This window comes from Ranitomeya variabilis, chromosome 1, assembly GCF_051348905.1.
Source record: "Ranitomeya variabilis isolate aRanVar5 chromosome 1, aRanVar5.hap1, whole genome shotgun sequence".
NCBI classification, from domain to species: domain Eukaryota; kingdom Metazoa; phylum Chordata; class Amphibia; order Anura; family Dendrobatidae; genus Ranitomeya; species Ranitomeya variabilis.
In genome coordinates, this window is record NC_135232.1 from 764828447 (window position 1) to 764853462 (window position 25016).

The following is a 25016-nucleotide window of genomic DNA, read 5'->3' on the forward strand; positions in this document are numbered from 1 at the left end:
ATTTACTGCTTAAAGCCAAATCTTGTTTTCACCTTCTTGACCAGAAGAAATTTTACAATTCTGACCAATGTGGTAATGGCTCTGGAACGCTTCCATATATCCTAGTGATTCTGAAATAGTTTTGTGAAACATTGCATTTGTTATTGGTAAATTTAGGTAGATATGATTTGAATTTAACCCCTTCCCGACATGCGCCGTACTAGTACTGCTCTGCGGGCACTGCGTTCCAGCAAACCGCAGTACTAGTACGGCGGCACGATCTGACGGTGAGCACCGCGGCGATTGCGTGCGGGTGTCAGCTGATCAGCTAGAACCGATCGTGGGCATTTAACCCCTCTGATGCCGCTATCAGTAGTGACAGCGACAGAGGGGCATCGCGCAGGGACGGGGCTCCCTGCGCTCTCCCACAGGAACAACGCGATGCGATCGCGTTGTTCCGGTGTTCTCCATGGAGTCCCCGGATCCAAAATGGCCACGGGACTCCTTCCGGGTCCTGAAGTGAGGTGGCTTCCCGGCGCCTGCTCAGAACAGGCGCCGGAAAGCCTCCTGCACTGCCTGTCAGATCGCTGATCTGACACAGTGCTATGCAAAGTGTCAGATCAGCGATCTGATGTAATATAGTGATGTCCCAACCTGGGACAATGTTATAAAGTAAAAAAAAAAAAAAAATCCCCAAATAAAGAAAAAAATAAATAAATATTTTCCAATAAATCCATTTATTTATGTAAATAAAAAAAAAAAAACACTAAAAAGTACACATATTTGGTATCGCTTCTTCCGTAACGACAAGCTCTATAAAACTATCCCACTAGTTAACCCCTTCAGTGAACACTGCAAAAAAATAAATAAAAAACTAGGCAAAAAACAATGCTTTATCATCATACTGCTGAACAAAAAGTGCAATAAAATGTGATAAAAAAGACGGATATAAATAAACATGGAACTGCTGAAAACGTCATCTTGTCCCGCAAAAAAAAAGCCACCATACAGTCATCAGCAGAAAAAAAAAAAAAAGCTATAGCTCTCAGAATAAAGCGATGCAAAAACAATTTTTTAGAGAAAATAGTTTTTATTGTGGAAAAGCGTCAAAACATAAAAAGAGATATAAATGAGGTATTGCTGTAATCGTACTGACCCGAAGAATAAAGCTGCTTTATGAATTTTACCACACGCAGAACGGTATAAACGCCCCCCCCCCCCAAAAGAAATTCAGGAATTGCTGGTTTTTGTTCATGCTGCCTCCCAAAAATTCAGAATAAAAAGCGATCAAAAAATGTCATGTGCCTGAAAATGGTACCAATAAAAATGTCAACTCGTCCCGCAAAAAACAAGACCTCACATGACTGTGGGCCAAAATATGGATAAATTATAGCTCTCAAAATGTGGTGATGCAAAAACTATGTTTTGCAATAAAAAGCGTCTTAGCGTGTGACAGCTGCCAAACATAAAAACCCGCTATAAATAGTAAATCAAACCCCCCCCCCCCCCTTTATCACCCCGTTAGTTAGGGAAAAATAATAAAATTAAAAAAATGTATTTAATTCCATTTTCCCATTAGGGTTAGGGTTGGGGCTAAAGTTAGGGTTTGGATTATGTTTACCCAGTACCCTGAGTTATTTACATGCACTATTGCTTTTACCTACAGTAGAGAATGTTTCATTTTGTTTCTATCTTATGGGATTTATCTGTAGGTTAAAAGCGTTTGGGGATCATGTCAGATTTCCTTTGAAAATAAATGAAATGATCAGTGTTCTAAAAGCAGAGCAGCAGAAAATGCTTTGTAGGAGGTACACCTGTAGTACTGATGGTGACCAGAAAAATGCCCACATGAAAATTGCCCACACAGAAATTTGCCCACATGGAAAATTGCCAATTGCATCATCACAAAGTTTCAGATCCATGATATTTGAGGTGCAAGGTGAAGAATGCCCACAGAAAATTACCCACAGGCTGAATGGTAGGTTAAATGCGCTGTAGGACAGGGTGATAGTATATGCATGTATACGCGAGATGCTCTGCAGGGCAGAAGAATAATATATAATTATAGGTGAGATGCTCTGTAGGACAGAGAATAGCAAAGAGATATAGGTTAAATGCTCTGCAGGACAGGGGGATAGTATGCAGGTATACGTGAGATGCTCTGCAGGGCAGAAGAATAATAAAGAATTATAGGTGAGTTGCTCTGCAGGATAGAGAATAGCAAAGATCATAGGTTAAATGCTCTGCAGGACAGGGGGATAGTATGCAGGTATACGTGAGATGCTCTGCAGGGCAGAAGAATAATATAGAATTGTAGGTGAGATGCTTTGCAGGACAGAAAATAGCAACGAGATATAGGTTAAATGCTCTGCAGGACAGGGGGATAGTATGCAGGTATACATGAGATGCTCTGCAGAACAGAGAATAGTATAGAATTATAGGCGAGATGCTCTGCAGCACAGAAGAATGTTGGCAAAAAATGATTTAGTCGAAACGTGTCGGAAGAACGCTGCCATGTGTGCATAATGCTGTAAGAAATTATAACTTATTTACAAGTGGTGTACCATAGGATACAACCATTTCCTTTAAAAAAAAAAAAAAATGAAGAAATAAATTTAGTGATTTTACTACATTCCTGCTGGATTCATCAATTTTTCTGTGGAACAAGTTTATTAAGAACAGTTTATTAAGGAGTTCTAATAACAATAACTTTATAAATAAGTTTATTAAACAATCATTGCACACCTGCAAATAATTAGCCTGCCGGGTGATGGTCCTGGACTTCCATGGGCTCCATTGAAATACAATACAGCACAACACAGGCAGCAAAGAAAATGCAGAATGGATTTCAACAAAGGTCTCTGGGCCCAGTTTACGTCTCCAGGTTCTACAGATTCGGTTCACTCATCCCTAGTCCCAGAGTACGGATTCTGTTCTTAGGAGTTGGAGTTAGGAGTGGAATCACTGTGCTAACAATAATTCTACTCTCATTGTGGTGTGTCTGGGCCTAGAGACCCTTAGGCTATGTGCACACGCTGCGGATTTTGCTGCGGATCTGCAGCGTTTCCGCAGCTGCGGGTCCGCAGCAGTTTCCCATGCGTTTACAGTACAATGTACTGTACAATGCACATGCTGCTGAAAAAAAACGCACGGAAACGCAGTGGTTTACATTCCGTAGCATGTCAATTCTTTGTGCGGAATCTGCAGCGGTTTTACACCTGCTCCATAATAGAAAACCGCAGGTGTATAACCGCAGTGGAATCCGCACAAAAACCGCGGTAATTCCACAGTAAATCCACAATAAATGCGCAGGAAAAACGAGCAGGTTTTGCCCTGCAGATTTATCAAATCCGCTGCGGAAAAATCCACAGAGGATCATTCTACGTGTGCACATACCCTTATTCAAATCCACTCTGCATTTCCTTCCATCCTCTGCCTGCTTGCACCTGCAGTATATGTGTTTGATACATAACTAGGTAGGGTCTGTTCACTCTTACTCTTGGTAGTCATAAGTGGACAGGGAAGGTAGTGCATGCCCCAGATTCACGGCCACTGAAGTCAATGGGAGAGCAGAGCTGCTATGGCACTTCCGCTCCTCTGACAGATTCTGACAGAATCTCACCTTTCTGCGGTGCCTTCTGGGCTTCCAGGGCCATCTATCTCAACCAGCAGCACCCTGCTTTTGGTGGGCACCCACTAAGATGATACTGTATTAGATCTGACCTGCAGTCCCATGTAACTCCACAGATAGAGTGATTCTTTTGTGGGTTCTGATAGCAGTGATGGCTCCTCTGGGTCACACCGCTGCTGGTTCTGCATGTGCTGCTGCTCTGGGCTGGTGGGAGGAGTAAGGCAGAATCAGTGAGAGATGAGAGCAGACTAGATCTATCTATTGCTGATAATGACAGACTGCTACAAACCACAGATCTTCAGCATGTTTGCAGTTTTGCACTAGGTCAGCTGTAAATCAAGAGTTGATCACATATCATGTGAACATCTTCACCTTTCACCTCAAATATCATAGATCTGAAACTTTGTGATGCTGCAAATGGCAATTTTCCATGTGGCCAATTTTCCGTGTGGGCAATTTTCCTATGGGCATTTTTCCTGTGGGCAATTTTCCTGTGGGCATTTTTCAGGGAACCAGTACTGATCCATATGTAGGCTCAGTGGTCAGTAACCTTCTATTCTGAAAAACCGGCTACAACGGGAGAACGTCTGGAGGACATAAATTCAATTTCTCCCACTGTTTAACTATGAAATAAAGAAACATTTCAGTATTACTATAAAAAAAATTAGGTGAAAAAAGGAACAAAGTCTATACCCAGGTCTTTCCGCTGCAATGTTTTCCTTTTTCCTCTTTGAGCATACACATATGCATCTTTTGCAATAGCTTCAATGAATAATTCCTGTAAAACAAAAATACATTTGCATTTTTTTTTTTTTTTAAATCAACGACATCCTCTGCACTTAAACATATAATGGAAATACAATACTAATTTCACAAGTCACTCGCTATGAGGAGTGAATTGAAAGGAGTTTTGCAAAGAACAAAATACGGTAATTTTAATCAATACATCGAGGAACAATAATTTCCACAATTGGTTGTGTTTAAAAAAAATAAAATAAAAAAGTTCCTGTGCTGAGGTAATCTTATAAATGTGCCCCTGCTGTGTACTGTATGATGGCTGTGTCTGAGTGTTCAGACCATGTCCCTGGACATGCCAAATCTCCTGAAATAAAAGTATATAGAAGAGGACAGCAGGGGATCACTCCTGATTTTCTTCTGAGGTAAAACATGTTTTACCACAAAGAATCAGCTATGATCACCTGCTGTTATGTCTGTATACAGTCTTGCTTCTTCCCCCTAGGCAACAGACATTAGCTGGAGCAGCTGTGCAATACACAAATCAATTCTAGTGATGAAGCTTTAATAGTACAAGTCACAAAACATTGATCTTAAATGTTGTATTCTCTTGTTTAAAAAATAAAATATATGTTTTTTATTAATTTACTCTCCTTGGCAATTTTACAGCACTTGGAATATTTTTTTCCTGTTTTGCAGATACCATTCAATGTATCATTCCAATATACAACTCATCTTGCCAAAAAGAAAAAGCCCTCATACGGTTGTCAATGGAAAAATAAAAATAAGTTCTGGATTTTGGAAGAAGTCAAAGCGCAAACGTTTAAAAGAAACAGATACTCAAATTTCATACTTGCCCCATTCTAACAAATGTTCAAGTTCTGTCCAAAAGGATGTCAGTGAGGGCAAATGTGGAACAACAATGCCAGGCGAAAGCCACCAGGCCCGATGCGAGAGAAGAGTTTTTTTTTTTTTAACCCCTTTCTGCCATTGGACGTACTATTCCGTCCATGTGGGGTGGGCCCTAATTCCCAAGGACGGAATAGTACGTCCAGCACGATCGGCCGCGCTCACGGGGGGAGCGCGGCCGAGTGTCAGCTGCCTATCGCAGCTGACATCCGGCACTATGTGCCAGGAGCGGTCACGGACCGCCCCCGACACATTAACCCCCGGCACACCGCGATCAAACATGATCGCGGTGTGCCGGCGGTACAGGGAAGCATCGCGCAGGGAGGGGGCTCCCTGCGGGCTTCCCTGAGACCCTCGGAGCAACGCGATGTGATCGCGTTGCTGCGAGGGTCTCCTACCTCCTATCCCTGCAGGCCCCGGATCCAAAATGGCCGCGGGGCTGCATCCGGGTCCTGCAGGGATTACTTCCGGGTGCCGTGCAGGTGCTTGTAAGCCTGCACGGCTGTAAGTGAGATCGGTGATCTGACAGAGTGCTGTGCACACTACACAATGTCCCCCCCTGGGACAAAGTAAAAAAGTAAAAAAAAAAAAATTCCCACATGTGTAAAAAAAAAAAAAAAAGAAAAAAAAAATCCTAAATAAAGAAAAAAAATATATATATTATTCCCATAAATACATTCCTTTATCTAAATAAAAAAACAAACAATAGAAGTACACATATTTAGTATCGCCGCGTCCGTAACGACCCCACCTATAAAACTAAATCACTAGTTAACCCCTTCAGTGAACACCGTAAAAAAAAAACAAAAAAAAAAACACGAGGCTAAAAACAACGCTTTATTCTCATACCGCCAAACAAAAAGTAGAATAACACGCGATCAAAAAGACAGATATAAATAACCATGGTACCGCTGCAAACATCATCTTGTCCGGCAAAAAACGAGCCGCCATAAAGCATCATCAGCGAAAAAATAAAAAAGTTATAGTCCTCAGAATAAAGCGATGCCAAAATAATTATTTTTTCTATAAAATAGTTTTTATCGTATAAAAGCGCCAAAACATAAAAAAAATGATAGAAATGAGGTATCGCTGTAATCGTACTGACTTGAAGAATAAAACTGCTTTATCAATTTTACCAAACGCGGAACGGTATAAACGCCTCCCCCAAAAGAAATTCATGAATAGCTGGTTTTTGGTCCTTCTGCCTCACAAAAATCGGAATAAAAAGCGATCAAAAAATCTCCCGTGCCCGAGCATGTTACCAATAAAAACGTCAACTCGTTCCGCAAAAAACAAGACCTCACATGACTCTGTGGACTCAAAAATGGAAAAATTATAGCTCTCAAAATGTGGTAACGCAAAAAATATTTTTTGCAATAAAAAGCTTCTTTCAGTGTGTGACAGCTGCCAATCATAAAAATCCGCTAAAAAACCCGCTATAAAAGTAAATCAAACCCCCCCTTCATCACCCCCTTAGTTAGGGAAAAATAAAAAAAATTAAAAAATGTATTTATTTCCATTTTACCATTAGGGTTAGGGCTAGGGCTAGGGTTAGGGTTGGGGCTAGGGTTAGGGCTAGGATTGGGGCTAGGGTTAGGGTTAGGTATATAAACATAATCTGAAAACACCCCTATATAATAAGGTTGAGAGAAAGAATCTCTCCCCAAATGCCTCAAGGGCATCCACTCTCCAGGACAACTCCCAAAGCAGTAACACAAGAAAAAACGGAGTAACGCAGTCCCAAACAACAAATTCGAAATAGGGTCATTCCATATCAAGTGATCCAAATATGAATATTTTTTTTACCTGACGTCTTTAGATTTTTTTTATTTTTTGTTTTTATGAAGTACAACTTTAGTTAATTACAAATTAAAAGTTTAGAATTTTTTTCATCAGTTAATTTTTTACAGATTTTTAAAGTTTTAAAAAAGCGCTGATTTTGGCCTGGTATGGCTTTACATTTTTTATCATATCTCGGGCTAGAATTAAGATATAGAGGTGGGAGAGGCATCATTTTTCTCAGAACGGTACCGGCTTTCATTTGATATGTCACAAGACTATGTTTCTTTATATTTTGTTTTGGTGAAATCAAATTAAACATTTTGATGCGCAATTCTGAAAAAATTCAACTTGGGACCTATCAAATTTGTATTTTTTTTTTTAAGCCTTGAATCATCTGATTTTATGTTTGTGTGAGCTTCTTCCCTTTTTCTTTTCAAATTACAACTTATTGCATTCAGCATTTATATGTAACAATAAAGAAACACAAAAAACAACTACCGAAGTGCCAGAATAAATACATCTTAATCATCATAACAACTGGCTCAGCATTTTCAACCTGAATTCATTGAACAAGCCAAAAGAAAAAACGTGATCACATCCTCAAGTGTGATTTTCTAAATACAGTCTCATCCTGATTATATGTTAAAAACAAGATTAAAAGAACCAATATTTTTACCACCCATTTATACATGGAACAATTTTTTTTCTACTATATCACTAAAATGTCATTTATGAAGTGTTTAAGGCCGGCCTCACACTGGGCGTAAGACAATACGCCACGTATTATACGTCCGTACTACGGCCGTAATACGGAGAAATGTTCCCAAAATATTGATCCGTAGTCAGGGTGTGTCAGCGTATTTTGCGCATGGCATCCTCCGTATGTAATCCGTATGGCATCCGTACTGCGAGATTTTTGCGCAGGCTTGCAAAACCGACATCTAATGGATTTATGTGCTCAAATGTTCGGGAAAACATATATACAGTATATATATATATATATATATATATATATATATATATATATATATATATCTATATCTATCTCATTGAGACACATATATATATATTCTGTATTTAGATTTCATTCAGCGCGATATGTGTTAAAAGCCGGTAATTCAATTGCCGGCTTCTCATTTCTCCTGCACAAACCCGACAGGATATGAGACATGGTTTACATACAGTAAACCATCTCATATCCCCTTTTTTTTGCATATTCCACACTACTAATGTTAGTAGTGTGTGTGCAAAATTTCAGCGCTGTAGCTGCTGAAATAAAGGGTTAAATGGCGGAAAAAATTGTCGTGGGCTCCCGCGCAATTTTCTCCGCCAGAATGGTAAAGCCAGTGACTGAGGGCAGATATTAATAGCCAGGAGAGGGTCCATGGTTATTGGCCCATCCCCCCCCCCCCCCGTGGCTAAAAACATCTGCCCCCAGCCACCCCAGAAAAGGCACATCTGGAAGATGCGCCTATTCTGGCACTTGGCCACTCTCTTCCCACTCCCTGTAGCGGTGGGCTATGGGGTAATGAAGGGTTAATGCCACCTTGCTATTGGAAGGTGACATTAAGCCAGATTAATAATGGAGAGGCGTCAATTATGACACCTATCCATTATTAATCCAATTGCGCCCCCTGGTGGATGTCCTCATATGACCTGGAGCGTGGGAAAAAGTTCCCAGGCTGCAGTTCATGAGAACATCCACCAGAGGGCGCCTCACCGCGACTAAAGGAAATGTAGGTCAATGACCTACATTTCATTCATTCGCCGGGGATTACAGGCACGGAGCACAGCTGCATTTAGCAGGGCTCCTGCCTGTAATATTAGTTAACCCCTTCAGATGGATTACTTCGTGGGACGAGACAGTTCACCAGAAGGTATGTATCTTGTGCGTTTATTATTTTTCCAAGCGAGGGTGTTCCTGATGGATTGAGAGAACAATAAATTATTACAACAACCGCTGTGTTTATTTCATTAAACTACTTTTAAATCATGTGTGTGTGTTTTTTAACCCTTTCCAACAATTGGATTAATAATGGATAGGTGTCATAATTGACGCCTCTCCATTATTAATCTGGCTTAATGTCACCTTCCAATAGCAAGGTGGCATTAACCCTTCATTACCCCATGTCCCACCGCTACAGGGAGTGGGAAGAGAGTGGCCAAGTGCCAGAATAGGCGCATCATCCAGATGTGCCTTTTCTGGGGTGGCTGGGGGCAGTTGTTTGTAGCCAGGGGGGGCCAATAACCATGGACCCTCTCTAGGCTATTAATATCTGCCCTCAGTCACTGGCTTTACCATTCTGGCGGAGAAAATTGCGCGGGAGCCCACGGCAATTTTTTCCGCCATTTAACTCTTTATTTCAGCAGCTACAGCGCTGAAATTTTGCACATACACACTACTAACATTAGTAGTGTGGAATATGCAAAAAAAAAGGGGATATGAGATTGTTTACTGTATGTAAACCATGTCTCATATCCTGTCGGGTTTGTGCAGGAGAAATGAAAAGCCGGCAATTGAATTACCGACTTTTCACTAACAGCGCTGCGTATTTCTCGCAAGTCACACTGCAGGTCCGTGTGGAATCCGTATTTTTCTCGCCCCCATAGACTTTCATTAGCGATTTTTTTGCGCAATACGCTGACAAACGCAGCATGCTGCGATTTTGTACGGCCGTAGAAAGCCGTATATTACAGATCCGTAATATACGGCTAATAGGAGCAGCCCCATTGAGAATAATTGTGCCGTATGTAATGCGAGTTTTACGGACGTAGTTTCTGCGCTCTTACGTCCGTAAAACTCGCCAGTGTGACGCCGGCCTAAGAAGAATAGTCCAGTAGTTAAATCCTCGTACTATAAAATATGAACTAATCAAACAATTAATAGTAGGCTTTTACACTGGTCTTCTATCATCAATGTGTCCCTTCTAGAGGATGAAATGTCATCTTGCCCATAAGCGCTTACTAGCAATGGCCGTTTCCTTCTGTGTGAGTATGTGCGGCCTGTCATGGTGCTCGGCTCCACCTGAGTTATATCTGATTTTTGTTCACTTTTACAATGTCTGGTTTTCTTGGATACACAAAGGACGGCGCTGGACCAGAAGGTGCAGAAAAGTCACTTCTACGTCTTCATTTTCACAATCTTTGGAGAGTCCAGTAGCCGTCAGCGCTAATCATATTCACAGGTCACATAGCCAGTTGTGTCATCCATTGCCGATCTTGTGCCGCCTTCTACCACGTCATGGACGTCACTGTCTTTATTTCCACTACATGGGATGACAGTCCGGTATTGCGGAGTCCCTGTGATGGGTTCTGCTTCCTGTAACCGATATAACAAACTCTCCTCCTCTTCGTAGTCCTGGTTTGAACAATACATGAACTGGATGTTAAGAGTATTTTTCTCCCTCCATTTGAGGAGTTGCCTGGGTGATAAGATTTGGTGTGAATATGGCCTCTGAAGACCCGAGCTGCCGGCCTGTCATCTGCTCTGCAGTCACCGTCTACCCCTGGTCATCCTCAGCCCTAACAAAGCTTTCTCCTCTGTCCTCTCTTGCTTCTAACTCTAACATAATAAAATAATACAGGAATAGCTAACAATCATGGATTATTCGGTAAATATAGACCCCACACTTCTACACCACAGGCTGAACAGACCTGAAATCAAGATTTTTGAACTGACACTGTAATAGTTTTATTTTTTAAAATATGATCCCATCACGATCCCAGCTTGTATTTTGGTGCAGAAGTGGCTAGGAGCATAACAGGCACATGTGCAGTTTTTGCAATATTTAAATTAAACGTTTTTTTTCGGAAATGGGTTTTAAAGTTTTGCGCTTGCGTTCGCATAGGTAAATTATCAAAGATACTCTTGTGACATATCTGGTGAAAGCCTGTACAGTTCTGAGTAGAATGGTGTTTATTTTGTTTCTCTATCTCTTTTCTAGCCTGAGTTATGGGGAGAAATGTAAGGGCAGGCAACACCGAAATTCGCACTTTTTCCGAACTTTGAAAATCAATAAAAAATAAAAAAAAATATCTAGAATTTTTTTTTCTTCACATTTTGCATTCTCTGACAAACTATTACCAAATACCAAAATCTCAAAAGAATTAAAAATATAGTGGTAAAAATCATTGGTTCACTTGACATGGAATGACCCAATACAGTTTATTTAAACAATAACCATAAAATTATACAAACATGTATAAATATATGTATGTCTGCTGTACGCAGCACACATTAAACAGGAGTGTGAAAAATGAAGGACATAGCAGTACAACAGGTGGGAGTGATATGGCAGGAAAACATCCCTATGGTGTGCACTATGGTCGATATCTAGTTGCCAGGTTAAAGAGGGCAGCAATAGTAGCTCAAAGAGCATTAGCAAAGCACATCAAGCTGTCCCCAATAAGTAACCATACGGCAAGTATGTAAACGAAAAAAAGTACACTTACCCATATATAAGAGGGGTACCCCGCCACACGCCACCTGGAGGCCCTGGACACGCGTTTCGCGTTGAGCTTTTTCAACAGGGAACAATGTAGTGTACGTCTTTAGTGCTTATATATACATAATACCGGAAATGGAGCCGGGGGAAGTAGCACATGCGCAGTCGCGGCCCGCACATAATACTCCTCCCCTCAAGTGGCCGTCATAGCGGGGCGTCCATGTGGGCGGAATACCGCCTGATGACGTCACGTAACATGGGCGCACCGCTCGTGCTGATAGCCGCCAGGGGGGTGCGAGTGCCGAGCTTAGCAACTGCGCATGCGCACCTCCAGCCACCATTTTACCGGAGACCAGGGGCGCAACTAAGCCTACAGCAGCTACAATAAAGGTAAGATAGAATGGAAACGTGCTTAGTAGTGGATGCAGATAATCAAAGTATGGATACCATCATATATAATGGTTCTAATATTGAATAAAGTGCAAAATAGTGCGTTATAAGTGCAATATAACAAAAAACTCTATAAAACGATTTCAACAATAAGACAAAAGTCATAAAAGGACTCTATTCAATACTCCTAAATAGAGTGTTGAAAATACATTAATACAATATATATAGATGAATAAAACATCTCCATTGTTCTCAGTGAACTGTGTGACGACTGGAAAATTTTGCATGTAGCTTGCAGCCTCTGGGCGCCATAAATTTGTAGAAAAAGGTGAAAAACTGAAAAAACACAAAAACACAACATAAATACAACGAACCAATTAAAAATTGAGTGGAAATAAGGGGGTTATTATCAGAGAGAGGAAAAATACTCTAAAATAGTTTACCTAATATGGAATACCACACAGACGGACGAAAAAAAGGAAGGATAAAAAACAAACACCATATTTCGTGACAAAATCAGTCACAAAAATGGGCCAAAGCTCAGTTGTTCATTGAGTCCTTTAGGGGCAAGGGTGTCAAGGGTGACAATCCATCTGCACTCACGTTGTGCCAGGATCTTGGTCAGATTGCCACCCCTGACACCTCCATGAACTCTATCTATACCCCTCACCTTCAGGCCACTGGGGTCGGAGCCATGGTATATCCGAAAATGTCTCGGCAAGGTTTTTAGGCTAGACAAATCCATAACTTCCTTGGCAGCCGCAATATCGCGTACATGTTCGCGTGTCCTAACTTTAAGCTCTCTTGACGTGAGACCAATATATATAAGGGAGCAGGGACATGTGGCATAGTATACCACAAATGTGGAACTACACGAAATATACTCGCGGATCTTAAACTCCCTGCTCCCATCTGATGTTTTAAAGGTCTCACATGTCAAGATGTTAGGACACGCGACACAATCCCCACAAGGGTAACATCCCTGTCGTGGTTAATTCATGCCAAAGAAACTCTTGGTTTTGGCCACATAGTGGCTCCTCACCAAATCATCTTTGAGGTTCCTACCTCTCCGTTGTGTCATTAAAGGAGATTTAGGAAGCTGTGATGCCAGAATTTTATCAGTCAATAGCACAGGCCAATGTTTGTTAAGACTCACGGATCCGACCCCAGTGGCAGTTAGGCCGGCCTCACACTTGGCGTAAGACAATACGTCACGTATTATACGTCCGTACTACGGCCGTAATACAGAGAAATGTTCCCAAAATATTGATCCGTAGTCAGGGTGTTTCAGCGTATTTTGCGCATGGCATCCTCCGTATGTAATCCGTATGGCATCCGTACTGCGAGATTTTCGCGCAGGCTTGCAAAACCGACATCTAATGGGTTGATGTGCTCAAATGTTCGGGAAAACATATATACAGTGTGTGTGTGTGTGTGTGTGTGTGTGTGTGTGTGTGTGTGTGTGTGTGTGTGTGTGTATATATATATATGTGTATATATATATATGTGTATATATATATATATATATATATATATATATATATATATATATATATATATATATATATATATATATATCTCATTGAGACACATATATATATATATATATTCTGTATTTAGATTTCATTCAGCGCGATATCTGTGAACAGCCGGTAATTCAATTGCCGGCTTTTCATTTCTCCTGCACAAACCCGACAGGATCGGCATCACCACGACTGAAGGAAATGTAGGTCAATGACCTATAGTTACCTTCAGTCGCGGTGATGCGCCCCCTGGTGGATGTCCTCATATGACCTGGAGCGTGGGAAAAAGTTCCCAGGCTGCAGTTCATGAGAACATCCAGCAGGGGCGCATCACCGCGACTGAATGCAAGTATAGATCACTGCTTTCCTTTCAGCACCCGGGGATTACAGGCACGAGCGAGTGGTTTATCGCAGCTCTGCCTGTAATATTAGTTAACCCCTTCAGATGGATTACTTCGTGGGACGTGACAGTTCATCAGAGAGGGTATGTATCTTGTGTGTTTATTGTTTTGCCAAGCGAGGGTCTGAAAATGGAATGAGAGAACAATAAATTATTACAACAACCGCTGTGTTTATTTCATTAAAATACTTTTAAATCATGTGTGTGTGTGTGTTTTTTAACCCTTTCCAACAATTGGATTAATAATGGATAGGTGTCATAATTGACGCCTCTCCATTATTAATCTGGCTTAATGTCACCTTCCAATAGCAAGGTGGCATTAACCCTTCATTACCCCATATCCCACCGCTACAGGGAGTGGGAAGAGAGTGGCCAAGTCCCCGAATAGGCGCATCTTCCAGATGTGCCTTTTCTGGGGTGGCTGGGGGCAGATGTTTTTAGCCACGGGGGGGCCAATAACCATGGACCCTCTCCTGGCTATTAATATCTGCCCTCAGTCACTGGCTTTACCATTCTGGCGGAGAAAATTGCGCGGGAGCCCACGCCAATTTTTTCCGCCATTTAACCCTTTATTTCAGCAGCTACAGCGCTGAAATTTTGCACATACACACTACTAACATTAGTAGTGTGGAATATGCAAAAAAAAGGGGATATGAGATGGTTTACTGTATGTAAACCATGTCTCATATCCTGTCGGGTTTGTGCAGGAGAAATGAAAAGCCGGCAATTGAATTACCGACTTTTCACTAACAGCGCTGCGTATTTCTCGCAAGTCACACTGCTGGTCAGTGTGGAATCCGTATTTTTCTCGCCCCCATAGACTTTCATTAGCGATTTTTTTGCGCAATACGCTGACAAACGCAGCATGCTGCGATTTTGTACGGCCGTAGAAAGCCGTATAATACTGAACCGTAATATACGGCTAATAGGAGCAGCCCCATTGAGAATAATTGTGCCGTTTATTTTGCGAGTTTTACGGACGTAATTTCTGCGCTCTTACGTCCGTAAAACTCGCTAGTGTGAGGCCGGCCTTAGAGGTGGAGATAAACCTAACCCCGGACTCATTAGGTGACTCAGTTTTCTTAGAATGTAAAAGTAAATCCCCCCTACGTGCTGCTTTAGCCCGTCTATACCCTGCCCTAATGCACCGACGGCTGTACCCACGATCTTCAAAACGCCTTGTGAGGATGGCAGACTGCCTCTCGAAGCGGGCCTCGGTAGAACAGACCCGCCTGTTTCTCAAAAACTGTCCAACTGGGATGGCTTTGATAACTGAATAATTATGTGGCGATGATGCGTGCAGAAATGAATTAACCGATGTTTCTTTTCTGAATAAATCAGTTTCAATGAACCCATTTTTGCCAACATGTAATGTGATGTCCAAAAAATCTATTTGACTCTTGTGCCATGTGTAGGTAAATTTTAGATTGAAATCATTGTTGTTGAGTTCCTGCATAAAACTGGCTAGGCTGGCCTCGTCACCGCTCCAAATCATAAGCACATCATCGATGTAACGAAACCAGCCCACCACCTGGTCTGCGGCATGTGCCCCATCCCCCTGGAAAATGTGTCTCTCCCAATAACCCAAAAATAAATTTGCATAAGACGGGGCACATGCCGCACCCATTGCAGTACCCTGCAACTGTAAATAAAATCTGTCTTTAAATACAAAATAATTGTGAGTCAAAATAAATTCTAATAACTCCAAAATAAACTCAGAAAAGTGACCATCCCAGTTGGTACAATCGAGGAAGAAGCGGGCCGCCCTCAATCCATCAGTGTGCCTAATTGATGTGTATAATGATTCAATATCAATAGTTACCAGAAGCATCCCCGCCTCGAGAGACAGTCCATCCATCCTCCTCAATACGTCGGTTGTGTCTCTGACATAGGAGGGCAATGTCTCCACCAAAGTCTTGAGATGAAAGTCAATAAACTTACATACATTTTCACAGAGCCCTCCCATGCCAGAGACAATAGGCCGACCTGGTGGGTTTACAGCATCCTTGTGCACCTTGGGCAGGATATAGAACGTGGCGACCCTGGGAGAGCTTGGTAAAAGGCCATCCCTAACCTTCTTGGGGACAAGACCTGACTCATAAGCCGCCTCTATCAACTGTTCCAAATCATTCTGAAAAATCTGCGTAGGGTTTTTTGGCAAGACCTGGTATGTGTCCCTGTTCCTCAACTGCCGAAGTGCCTCTTTTTCATACTTCTCGGTTGGTCAGATCACCACATTCCCCCCCTTGTCTGCAGGTTTAGTAACCACAGTGTCTAGGGATTGCAATTCCCTCAGGGCTTTCCTTTGTTCACTCGTAAGATTATCATTATAAAGTTTCCCTGGTATTTTCATAAGATCCTCCGTTACCAATCTACAGAAGATCTCTATCTGTGGGCACAAAGAGAAGGGGGGGAAAGTGGTAGACCTCGGCACAACCGAGGAAGGAAAATTACCTATATGGTCAGGTTGTTGTTCTTTAAGTAAATCTTCCAAAGCAGACAAAGCCGCAGCCTCTGCATCACTAGGTTGATCACCGTTGAGATCTCTCTGACCATGTAGTTTCTTAAGCAGCAACTTACGGCAGAATAATTGGGTGTCTTTCAGGGCTGTGAAAAAATCAAATCGATTAGTTGGTACAAAATTAAGCCCCAGCTGTAAAACCTCATTCTGAGTTTTAGAAAGTGGATAAGAGGAAAGGTTAATCACCTCTAAATTGGTGGTTTTGGCTTTACGCTCATAACTCGATGGAGAGGTTCCCTTCCTCTTATTCACCCCATATTTACCCTTCGCTGATCTTCCTGGTTGAACTTTCCTCGTTATTTCTCCACTAGTCAATATTGATTGTTCAGAAGTCATACTGGATCCATCCATAGAATTCATGGATGAGATGGATCCTGATCTAGACTGCGATGGCGGGCGATTCTTAGCCCTAAATGACCTCCATCTGAACACCCTGTTTTCACGATAATCCAGATAATCCCTCTGTAGTTTTTTTGTTTTAGTGGTACTAATCTCCTGTTTCCACTTTAAAAAGTCTTTTTCTAAATCCCCATTTAATTTGTCCAGGGCCTCTGACGTCAACTCGCTCTTAATTCCTGTCTGGAGATCATCAATTTCCTTCTCCAGATCTATCAGTTTGGTTTCATCCAGTTTGATTAGCAATTCAATAAAGCCTCTGGAACATTTAGTGGCGACTTCTTCCCACTCTCCCTTAAATATCTCATCTTCAACTGGGAATGATGGGAAAATTTGAACTCTTAACCCCCTAGGGATTAGATTGCGGATCAAGTACTGTCCCAGGGTCGCCTTATTCCACCAAAGTTTTGTCCGTCTGTGTAGCAATGTCCTGAGCCTGGTACTCCTCTCTCTGTAATCCCCACCACTCAAGGTACTGGTACCAGCAATGTCCTCCTTGAACACCTCCTGTATACGGGACAACCAAGTCTGGTCCCGTGTGCGAAAATCCATGGGTTTTAGATTAGATGCTGTGAAAAACACAGAAAAATCAGGTATATAAACATAATCTGAAAACACCCCTATATAATAAGGTTGAGAGAAAGAATCTCTCCCCAAATGCCTCAAGGGCATCCACTCTCCAGGACAACTCCCAAAGCAGTAACACAAGAAAAAACGGAGTAACGCAGTCCCAAACAACATAATAAATTCGAAATACAGTTTATTTAAACAACCATAAAATTATACAAACATGTATAAATATATGTATGTCTGCTGTACGCAGCACACATTAAACAGGAGTGTGAAAAATGAAGGACATAGCAGTACAACAGGTGTACTAGGTGGGGCTAGGGTTAGGGTTGGGGCTAAAGTTAGGGTTGGGGCTAAAGTTAGGGTTTGGATTACATCTAAGGTTGGGAATAGGGTTGGGATTAGGGTTAGGGGTGTGTCTGGGTTAGAGGTGTGGTTAGGGTTACCGTTGGGATTAGGGTTAGGGGTGTGTTTGGATTAGGGTTTCAGTTATAATTGGGGGGTTTCCACTGTTTAGGCACATCAGGGGCTCTCCAAACGCGACATGGCGTCCGATCTCAATTTCAGCCAATTCTGCGTTGAAAAAGTAAAACAGTGCTCCTTCCCTTCCGAGCTCTCCCGTGCGCCCAAACAGGGGTTTACCCCAACATATGGGGTATCAGCGTACTCGGAACACATTGGAGAACAACTTTTGGGGTCCAATTTCTCCTGTTACCCTTGGGAAAATACAAAACTGGGGGCTAAAAAATAATTTTTGTGGAAAAATTTTTTTTTTATTTGCATGGCTCTGCGTTATAAACTGTAGTGAAACAATTAAGGGTTCAAAGCTCTCACAACACATCTAGATGAGTTCCTTAGGGGGTCTACTTTCCAAAACGGTGTCACTTGTGGGGGGTTTCTACTGTTTAGGTACATTAGGGCCTCTGCAAACGCAATGTGACGCCTGCAGACCATTCCATCTAAGTCTGCATTCAAAATGGCGCTCCTTCCCTTCCGAGCCCTCCCATGCGCCCAAACAGTGGTTCCCCCCCACATATGGGGTATCAGCGTACTCAGGACAAATTGGACAACAACTTTTGGGGTCCAATTTCTCCTGTTACCCTCGGGAAAATACAAAACTGGGGGCTAAAAGATAATTTTTGGGAAATATGATTTTTTATTTTTACGGTTCTGCATTATAAACTTCTGTGAAGCACTTGGTGAGTCAAAGTGCTCACCACACCTCTAGATAAGCTCCTTAGGGGGTCTACTTTCCAAAATGGTGTCACTTGTGGGGGGTTTCAATGTTTAGGCATATCAGGTGCTCTCCAAACGCAACATGGCGTCCCATCTCAATTCCAGTCAATTTTGCATTGAAGAGTCAAATGGCGCTCCTTCACTTCCGAGCTCTGTCATGCGCCCAAACAGTGGTTTACCCCCACATATGGGGTATCGGCGTACTCAGGACAAATTGTACAACATCTTTTGGGGTCCATTTTCTCCTGTTACCCTTGGTAAAATAAAACAAATTGGAGCTGAAGTAAATTTTGTGTGAAAAAAAAGTTAAATGCTCATTTTTATTTAAACATTCCAAAAATTCCTGTGAAACACCTTAAGGGTTAATAAACTTCTTGAATGTGGTTTTGAGCACCTTGAGGGGTGCAGTTTTTAGAATGGTGTCACACTTGGGTATTTTCTATCATATAGACCCCTCAAAATGACTTCAAATGAGATGTGGTCCCTAAAAAAAAAATGGTGTTGTGAAAATGAGAAATTGCTGGTCAAATTTTAACCCTTATAACTCCCTAACAAAAAAAAATTTTGGTTCCAAAATTGTGCTGATGTAAAGTAGACATGTGGGAAATGTTACTTATTAAGTATTTTGTGTGACATATCACTGTGATTTAATTGCATAAAAATTCAAAGTTGGAAAATTGCAAAATTTTCAAAATTTTCCCCAAATTTCCGTTTTTTTCACAAATAAACGCAGGTAATATCAAAGAAATTTTACCACTATCATGAAGTACAATATGTCACGAGAAAACAGTGTCAGAATCACCGGGATCCGTTGAAGCGTTCCAGAGTTATAACCTCATAAAGGGACAGTGGTCAGAATTGTAAAAATTGGCCCGGGCCATAACATGCAAACCACCCTTGGGGGTGAAGGGGTTAAATCAAGGGAATATAGCAATTAAGATCAATACACATACATCATACGTATACAGGGCTGTGGTTCAGCATTGGTGCCCATTTTGGTGGAGTCTGTATAAAATGGACTAACTCCTAATATCTACTATATAATTGTCTAAGGGTCACTTCTGTCTGTCACGGAAATCCCAAGTCGCTGATTGGTAGCGGCAAAACAGCCACGACCAGTCAGTGACGGGCACAGTCCGGCGGCAAAATGGATGCTCCTTACCCCCCGCAGTCAGTGCCCGCTCCATACTCCCCTCCAGTCAGCGCTCACACAGGGTTAATGGCAGCGTTAACGGACCGCGTTATGCCGCGGTGTAACGCACTCCGTTAACGCTGCTATTAACTCTGTGTGACCAACTTTTTACTATTGATGCTGCCTATGCAGCATCAATAGTAAAAAGATCTAATGTTAAAAATAAAAAAAAATAAAAAATAGTTATATACTCACCGTCCGTCGGCCCCCCGAATCAGGAACAGGCCTTTGCTGCTCCTCGCGACGCTCCGGTGACCGCTCCATGCATTGCGTTTTCGCGAGATGATGACGTAGCGGTCACCGCTACGTCATCATCTCGCGACACCGCAATGCACTCTTGGGACCGGAGCGTCGCGGGACGACGGAGGGTGAGTATATAACTATTTTTTATTTTAATTCTTTTTTTTTTTTTTTTTTTTTAACAGGGATATGATGCCCACATTGCTATATACTACATGGCTGTGCAATATACGGTACTGCAGGGCTGTGCTATATACTACATGGGCTGTGCAATATACTACGTGGGCTGTGCAATATACTACGTGGGCTGTGCAATATATACGTGGGCTGTGCAATACACTACGTGGCCGGCCGCGAACAATCAGCGACAGGCGCAGTCCGGCCGCGAATTGGGGCGGGATTTGAACCACGCTTCGCTAATTGGTTGCGCCCGGCCGGCCGAATCCTGTGTATTCAATGTATTATTCTAAAATCTTCATAAATAGGCTACATACATATTCTAGAATACCCGATGCGTTAGAATCGGGCTACCATCTAGTATATAACAAATTGGATTCAGTAGTTCAGGGCAGGATGTGCTGAATATTTGTCATAGTAATTCGGGAAAGTTATGATATGTCCTATAAATGGTCTGTTCTGTTCCTGATCTAAGGATCTCTGCTATTAATTGAGATGAATCTGTGCTGCACTTTATGTTCATGCTCAGCATTAAAGCTCCGCCTCTACAGAGCAGAGGAAAAAGGCATAGATAGGAAATGCCTGCAGCCCTGCACTCATCTCAAGAACTGCTAGCATGAGCAGGAAATAGGGATTTTTGTGTACTCACCGTAAAATCCTTTTTTCCGAGCCATTCATTGGGGGACACAGACTGTGGGTGTATGCTGCTACCAATAGGAGGCTGACACTAAGTGATACAAAAAAAAGTTAGCTCCTCCCCAGCAGTATACACCTTCCTGCTGGCTCTCAGCTAACCAGTTCGGTGCAAAAGCAGTAGGAGATCAACAACAACATATGAGAGTATAGCATGTCAAACAGGGTGGGAGCTGTGTCCCCTAATGAATGGCTCGGAAAAAAGGATTTTACGGTGAGTACACAAAAATCTCTATTTCTCCTTCGCCTCATTGGGGAACACAGACCGTGGGACGTCCCAAAGCAGTCCCTGGGTGGGACAACATCAGATCAGGCCCTGTGTAACTGCTACTTACAATAGCGCCACCGCGGCCTGCAGAGTCCGCCTGCCCAGACTCATAACAGTAGAAGTCTGAGAATTGTAGTGCCTCATGGCTGCATGCAGACTGGACGAACCCCGCAAGCTTGCAGGCGTGCTTTATTGACGCCTGGTGCCTAGAGCCCAAGAAACCTCGATCGACAGAGTGGAGTGTAGTTAGGCTGATGTCTAATCCAGAAGGACTCCTGGATGGTGTAACGAATCCACCAGGCTAACATGACCGATGAAGTGGCTAAACCCTTCCTGTAACCATCAGGAAGCATTCCTCTGACCGTCAGGAAGCCCAAACAAGGTGTCCAACCTTCAGAAGGACGCCGAGCTCGATACATACCTACTCAGAGCACTTAATTCATCCAGAATATGGAGAACCCATCCCCCTTCTTGTGGAGTGTTAACAAGGGACGGGGATGACCTTAGGACAACCTTGCCTTGATGGTAATAAGAAAAAAAGTCTGAAGAACAGAGCGGCTAGCTCTGAAGACTCGTCAGGATGACGAGATCGCAGAGAAAAAAAAAAGAGGAGACCTTCCCTGATAGTAAAGTCTGTCCGGATCAAAAAAAAGTCTACTGTAAGAATCCCAGGACCATTGAGGACCCAAAGATCTAATGGTATGCGAAAGGGAAGGACCACATGTGAAAACTCCCTGCGAGAAAGACCCTACTCGCAGTTTCGTTGGAATAAGACGGAAAAAGTCCTAGCTCCGCAAACCAAAAAACCTAACGTGGTCCGTGCGGATCTCCCAAGACCACTGGGGCCCTTCCCGCTTCCAAACGACTCTCGGAGGTAGTGGAAGGGGGGTTACGGAAACTGGTACCACGGAAGAACGAGAGGATTCACTGCAACGGTTTTTGGATCTCAAGGCTGAACTATGAACTCGAGTACATTGGCGTTCAGTCTGGATGTCTTCCGATCTACATCTGGAGTGCCTCAGAGAAGGCAGATCTGATAGAAGACTTCTGAGAGAGGTTCCCACTCACTTGAGGCGCGACCCTGACAGCTGAAGGAGTCTGCTGTCCAGAGGTCTACGCCTGAGATGTTTACTGCCTAGATCACCTAATGATAGATCTCGGCCCATCAGAGAATGTGAGGCACTTCGTCCATGATGCCTGACCGTGGGTACCTGTTGGAAGATTGAGGTATGGAACAGCCGTGGCATTATCCGATTGAATTCAGATGGGAGACCCACCCGAAAGCAGAGGACTTGATGTAGGACTAGCCGTATCGTTCGGATCCCCAGAACAACGATCGGGAGAAGAAGGCTGTCAACGGCAGTTACTAATAATCATTGAACTGGAAGGAACTCTCCCAGATGAGGAAGGAGCTCAGAGACTACCCTCTGAAAGCCTATTTGACCTACCGAAAACGAGCGAAGGTAAGGAAAACAGCTTCCATTGCTGTCACCATGTTCCTCATGACCCTCCCAGCAAATTGAATGGAATGAGGGAATGAGAGGTCAAGTAAGAGAGTTCTGAGTTGAAGAGCCACGGCCTTGTCTCAAGGGAGAATTACCAACCCCCTGGAAGTGTCCAGGATCATCCTTAAAAAGGATATCTGCTGGGCTGGAAAAGAGGAAAAACTTGTCTAGATGAAGATGCCAATCCAGGTGAGAGGGTATAGCAATTGATATAGATGACTCAGTGTAGTCCTGGAAGAGCGGCTAGAAAGTCGACCGGACAGGGCAGGACGACCACGCCTCTAGGGTGCAAGAGAAACATGACAGCCGTCATGACCCTTGCGAACATTCAGGGTATGTGCACACGTTGCGGATTTTGCTGCAGATCCGCAGCGGTTTTGACGCTGCGGATCCGCAGCAGTTTTCCCTAAGTTTACAGTACCATGTAAACCTATGGGAAAAAAAACCCGCTGTGCACATGCTGCGGAAAAAACCGCGCGGAAACGCAGCGGATTATTTTCCGCAGCATGTCAATTCTTTGTGCGGATTCCGCAGCGGTTTTACACCTGCACCAATAGGAAACTGCAGATGTAAAACCGCAGTGGAATCCGCAGAAGAAACCGCTATAAAATCCGCAGTGAAAACCGCAGTGGTTTTGCACTGCGGATTTTCCAAATCCGCTGCGGAAAAATCCGCAGCAGAATCCGCAACGTGTGCACATACCCTCAGGGTGCGGTAGCAAGGCCGAAGGACCAAGTCGTGACTTGAAAATGCAGTTTGCGAATGGAAAAGCGAAAAAGAGGGGAAAATAGGAACGTGAAAGTAAGCATCCCGAATGTCGGTGGATGCCAGAAACTCCACCCTTTTCCGTTAAAGAAATAGCTGAGCGGAGAAACTCCATCCAAAGAAGGAGGACCTTGTCAAGCTTGGTAGAAGTTTGAGGTCCAGGATTAGTCTTACTTTTCGGTCCCTCTTTTTGGAACCAAGATCCCTTAGATCTAGACAGTCCTGGAAAACTCTTCCACTGCTGGTTGTCTCTAGGAAACATGTGATCCTAGGGAGTGATGTCAGAGGCATTTTTGAACGCAGAGTACACTTCCATTCTCTGAGCTATAATGCCCTTCTGGATGTAATGGTATTTGCTGCTGACAGCGCCATGCAACTAGCCGCATTCGAGAGGCGTGAACCAGCTAGTCTCCTGCTCGAGAAATTTGATTGACCAGCTCTACTGTCTTCGGGAAAAGGTTACCGTTGTGAATCAAAGTAGTAAAGGGCTTCGACCAGGAGACCATTGCTCTAGCAACCCAAGGGGTGGTTAAGGAGAGCACTAAACCCGAGGCTGCAAGACGGAACGAATCAGATCTGCTGATAGTCCGTAGTAATTTTAATTGATAACCCCTCGGGCAGGAATACTGGTAGGTATGCCACAGGAGATTTTCCCCGGTTAATCTGCCAAGTGGCAGAATGACCGGCTGCATCCAGAAAGTCAGAAAAAGCAGTCTCTTGCAACCTCCGCTCTCTTTCGACAGTGCGGAGTTAAAATGATGAACCCTTGATCCACCACCCTCTTAACAGGGAAGTGGAGAGGGATCGTCTGCCTTCTTGCCTCCTCTGCTAAATAGTGGTTATGCAGAGGGGAGTGCTTGGATGCCAAAAGAGGGGTGCCATTTAACATCCACAGAGTTCAGGTCTCTGGGTGGACAGGGCTGGTTCCGGTGTTAGGTCTGGCTGCAGAAGAGTATACATGGAGGAGACACTCCCTGTGCTCGTCTATTGATGGTGTGGGGAGATCGGTGCCCTTTAAAAGGACCCGTCGCCCCTAAGAATCAGACCAGGCATGGCATCTCACATGATAGGGAGGTATACATACCCCACATGTTTGCATATTGGCTGCAAAAAAAGGATATGTTGGTGTCAACCTGAGCCTGCCTCCAGATATTTGGCCAAAAATCTGTGGGACTTAGATCCTCCTGATTTAGGCTGTTGTAACCGCGTTTTTCCCAATGGGTTGGCTCTGTAAGGGATCTGACGATCTCTGTCTTGATTAGGTCAACCTGGGCCAGCGGAGTTTGCCGCTGTGGTCCACCCGAAAAGACTTAAAAGGGAACCTGTCACCCCCCCCCCCCCCCCAAGCGTTTCAAACTAAAAGCCACCTTGTGCAGCAGTAATGCTGCATTCTGACAAGGTGGCTCTTTTAGTTCTGGGTGCTGTAACTAGAGAAATAATCCATTTTTTAATTTGTCAGAAATACCTGGTCTTCAGTCAAGGAGGCCGGCGTTTCCCCCCTGCTTCAGACAGCACACAGCTGTCACTCACATCTTCTTGGCGCCGCCTCCTCCTCCCCGCTGTTTTGAAAATAGCCGGCGCCTGCGCTCTTTTCCCCTGCCTGGTGCAGGCGCAGTGAGCGCTGCCCGTCTTTCCTCATATGCAGCCCAGCTGACTGCG

General features: G+C 43.3%; 1 protein-coding gene across 1 annotated transcript in view; it reads right to left on the reverse strand.

Annotated features, from left to right (window-relative positions):
- POLE4 (DNA polymerase epsilon 4, accessory subunit) overlaps positions 1 to 25016 on the reverse strand; it is a 63451-nt gene that overhangs the window by 10749 nt on the left and 27686 nt on the right. The window contains exon 2 of the mRNA XM_077271911.1: positions 4304 to 4388. Within this exon, the coding sequence (XP_077128026.1) occupies positions 4304 to 4388 (85 nt within the window). The remainder of the gene's footprint in view (positions 1 to 4303; positions 4389 to 25016) is intronic.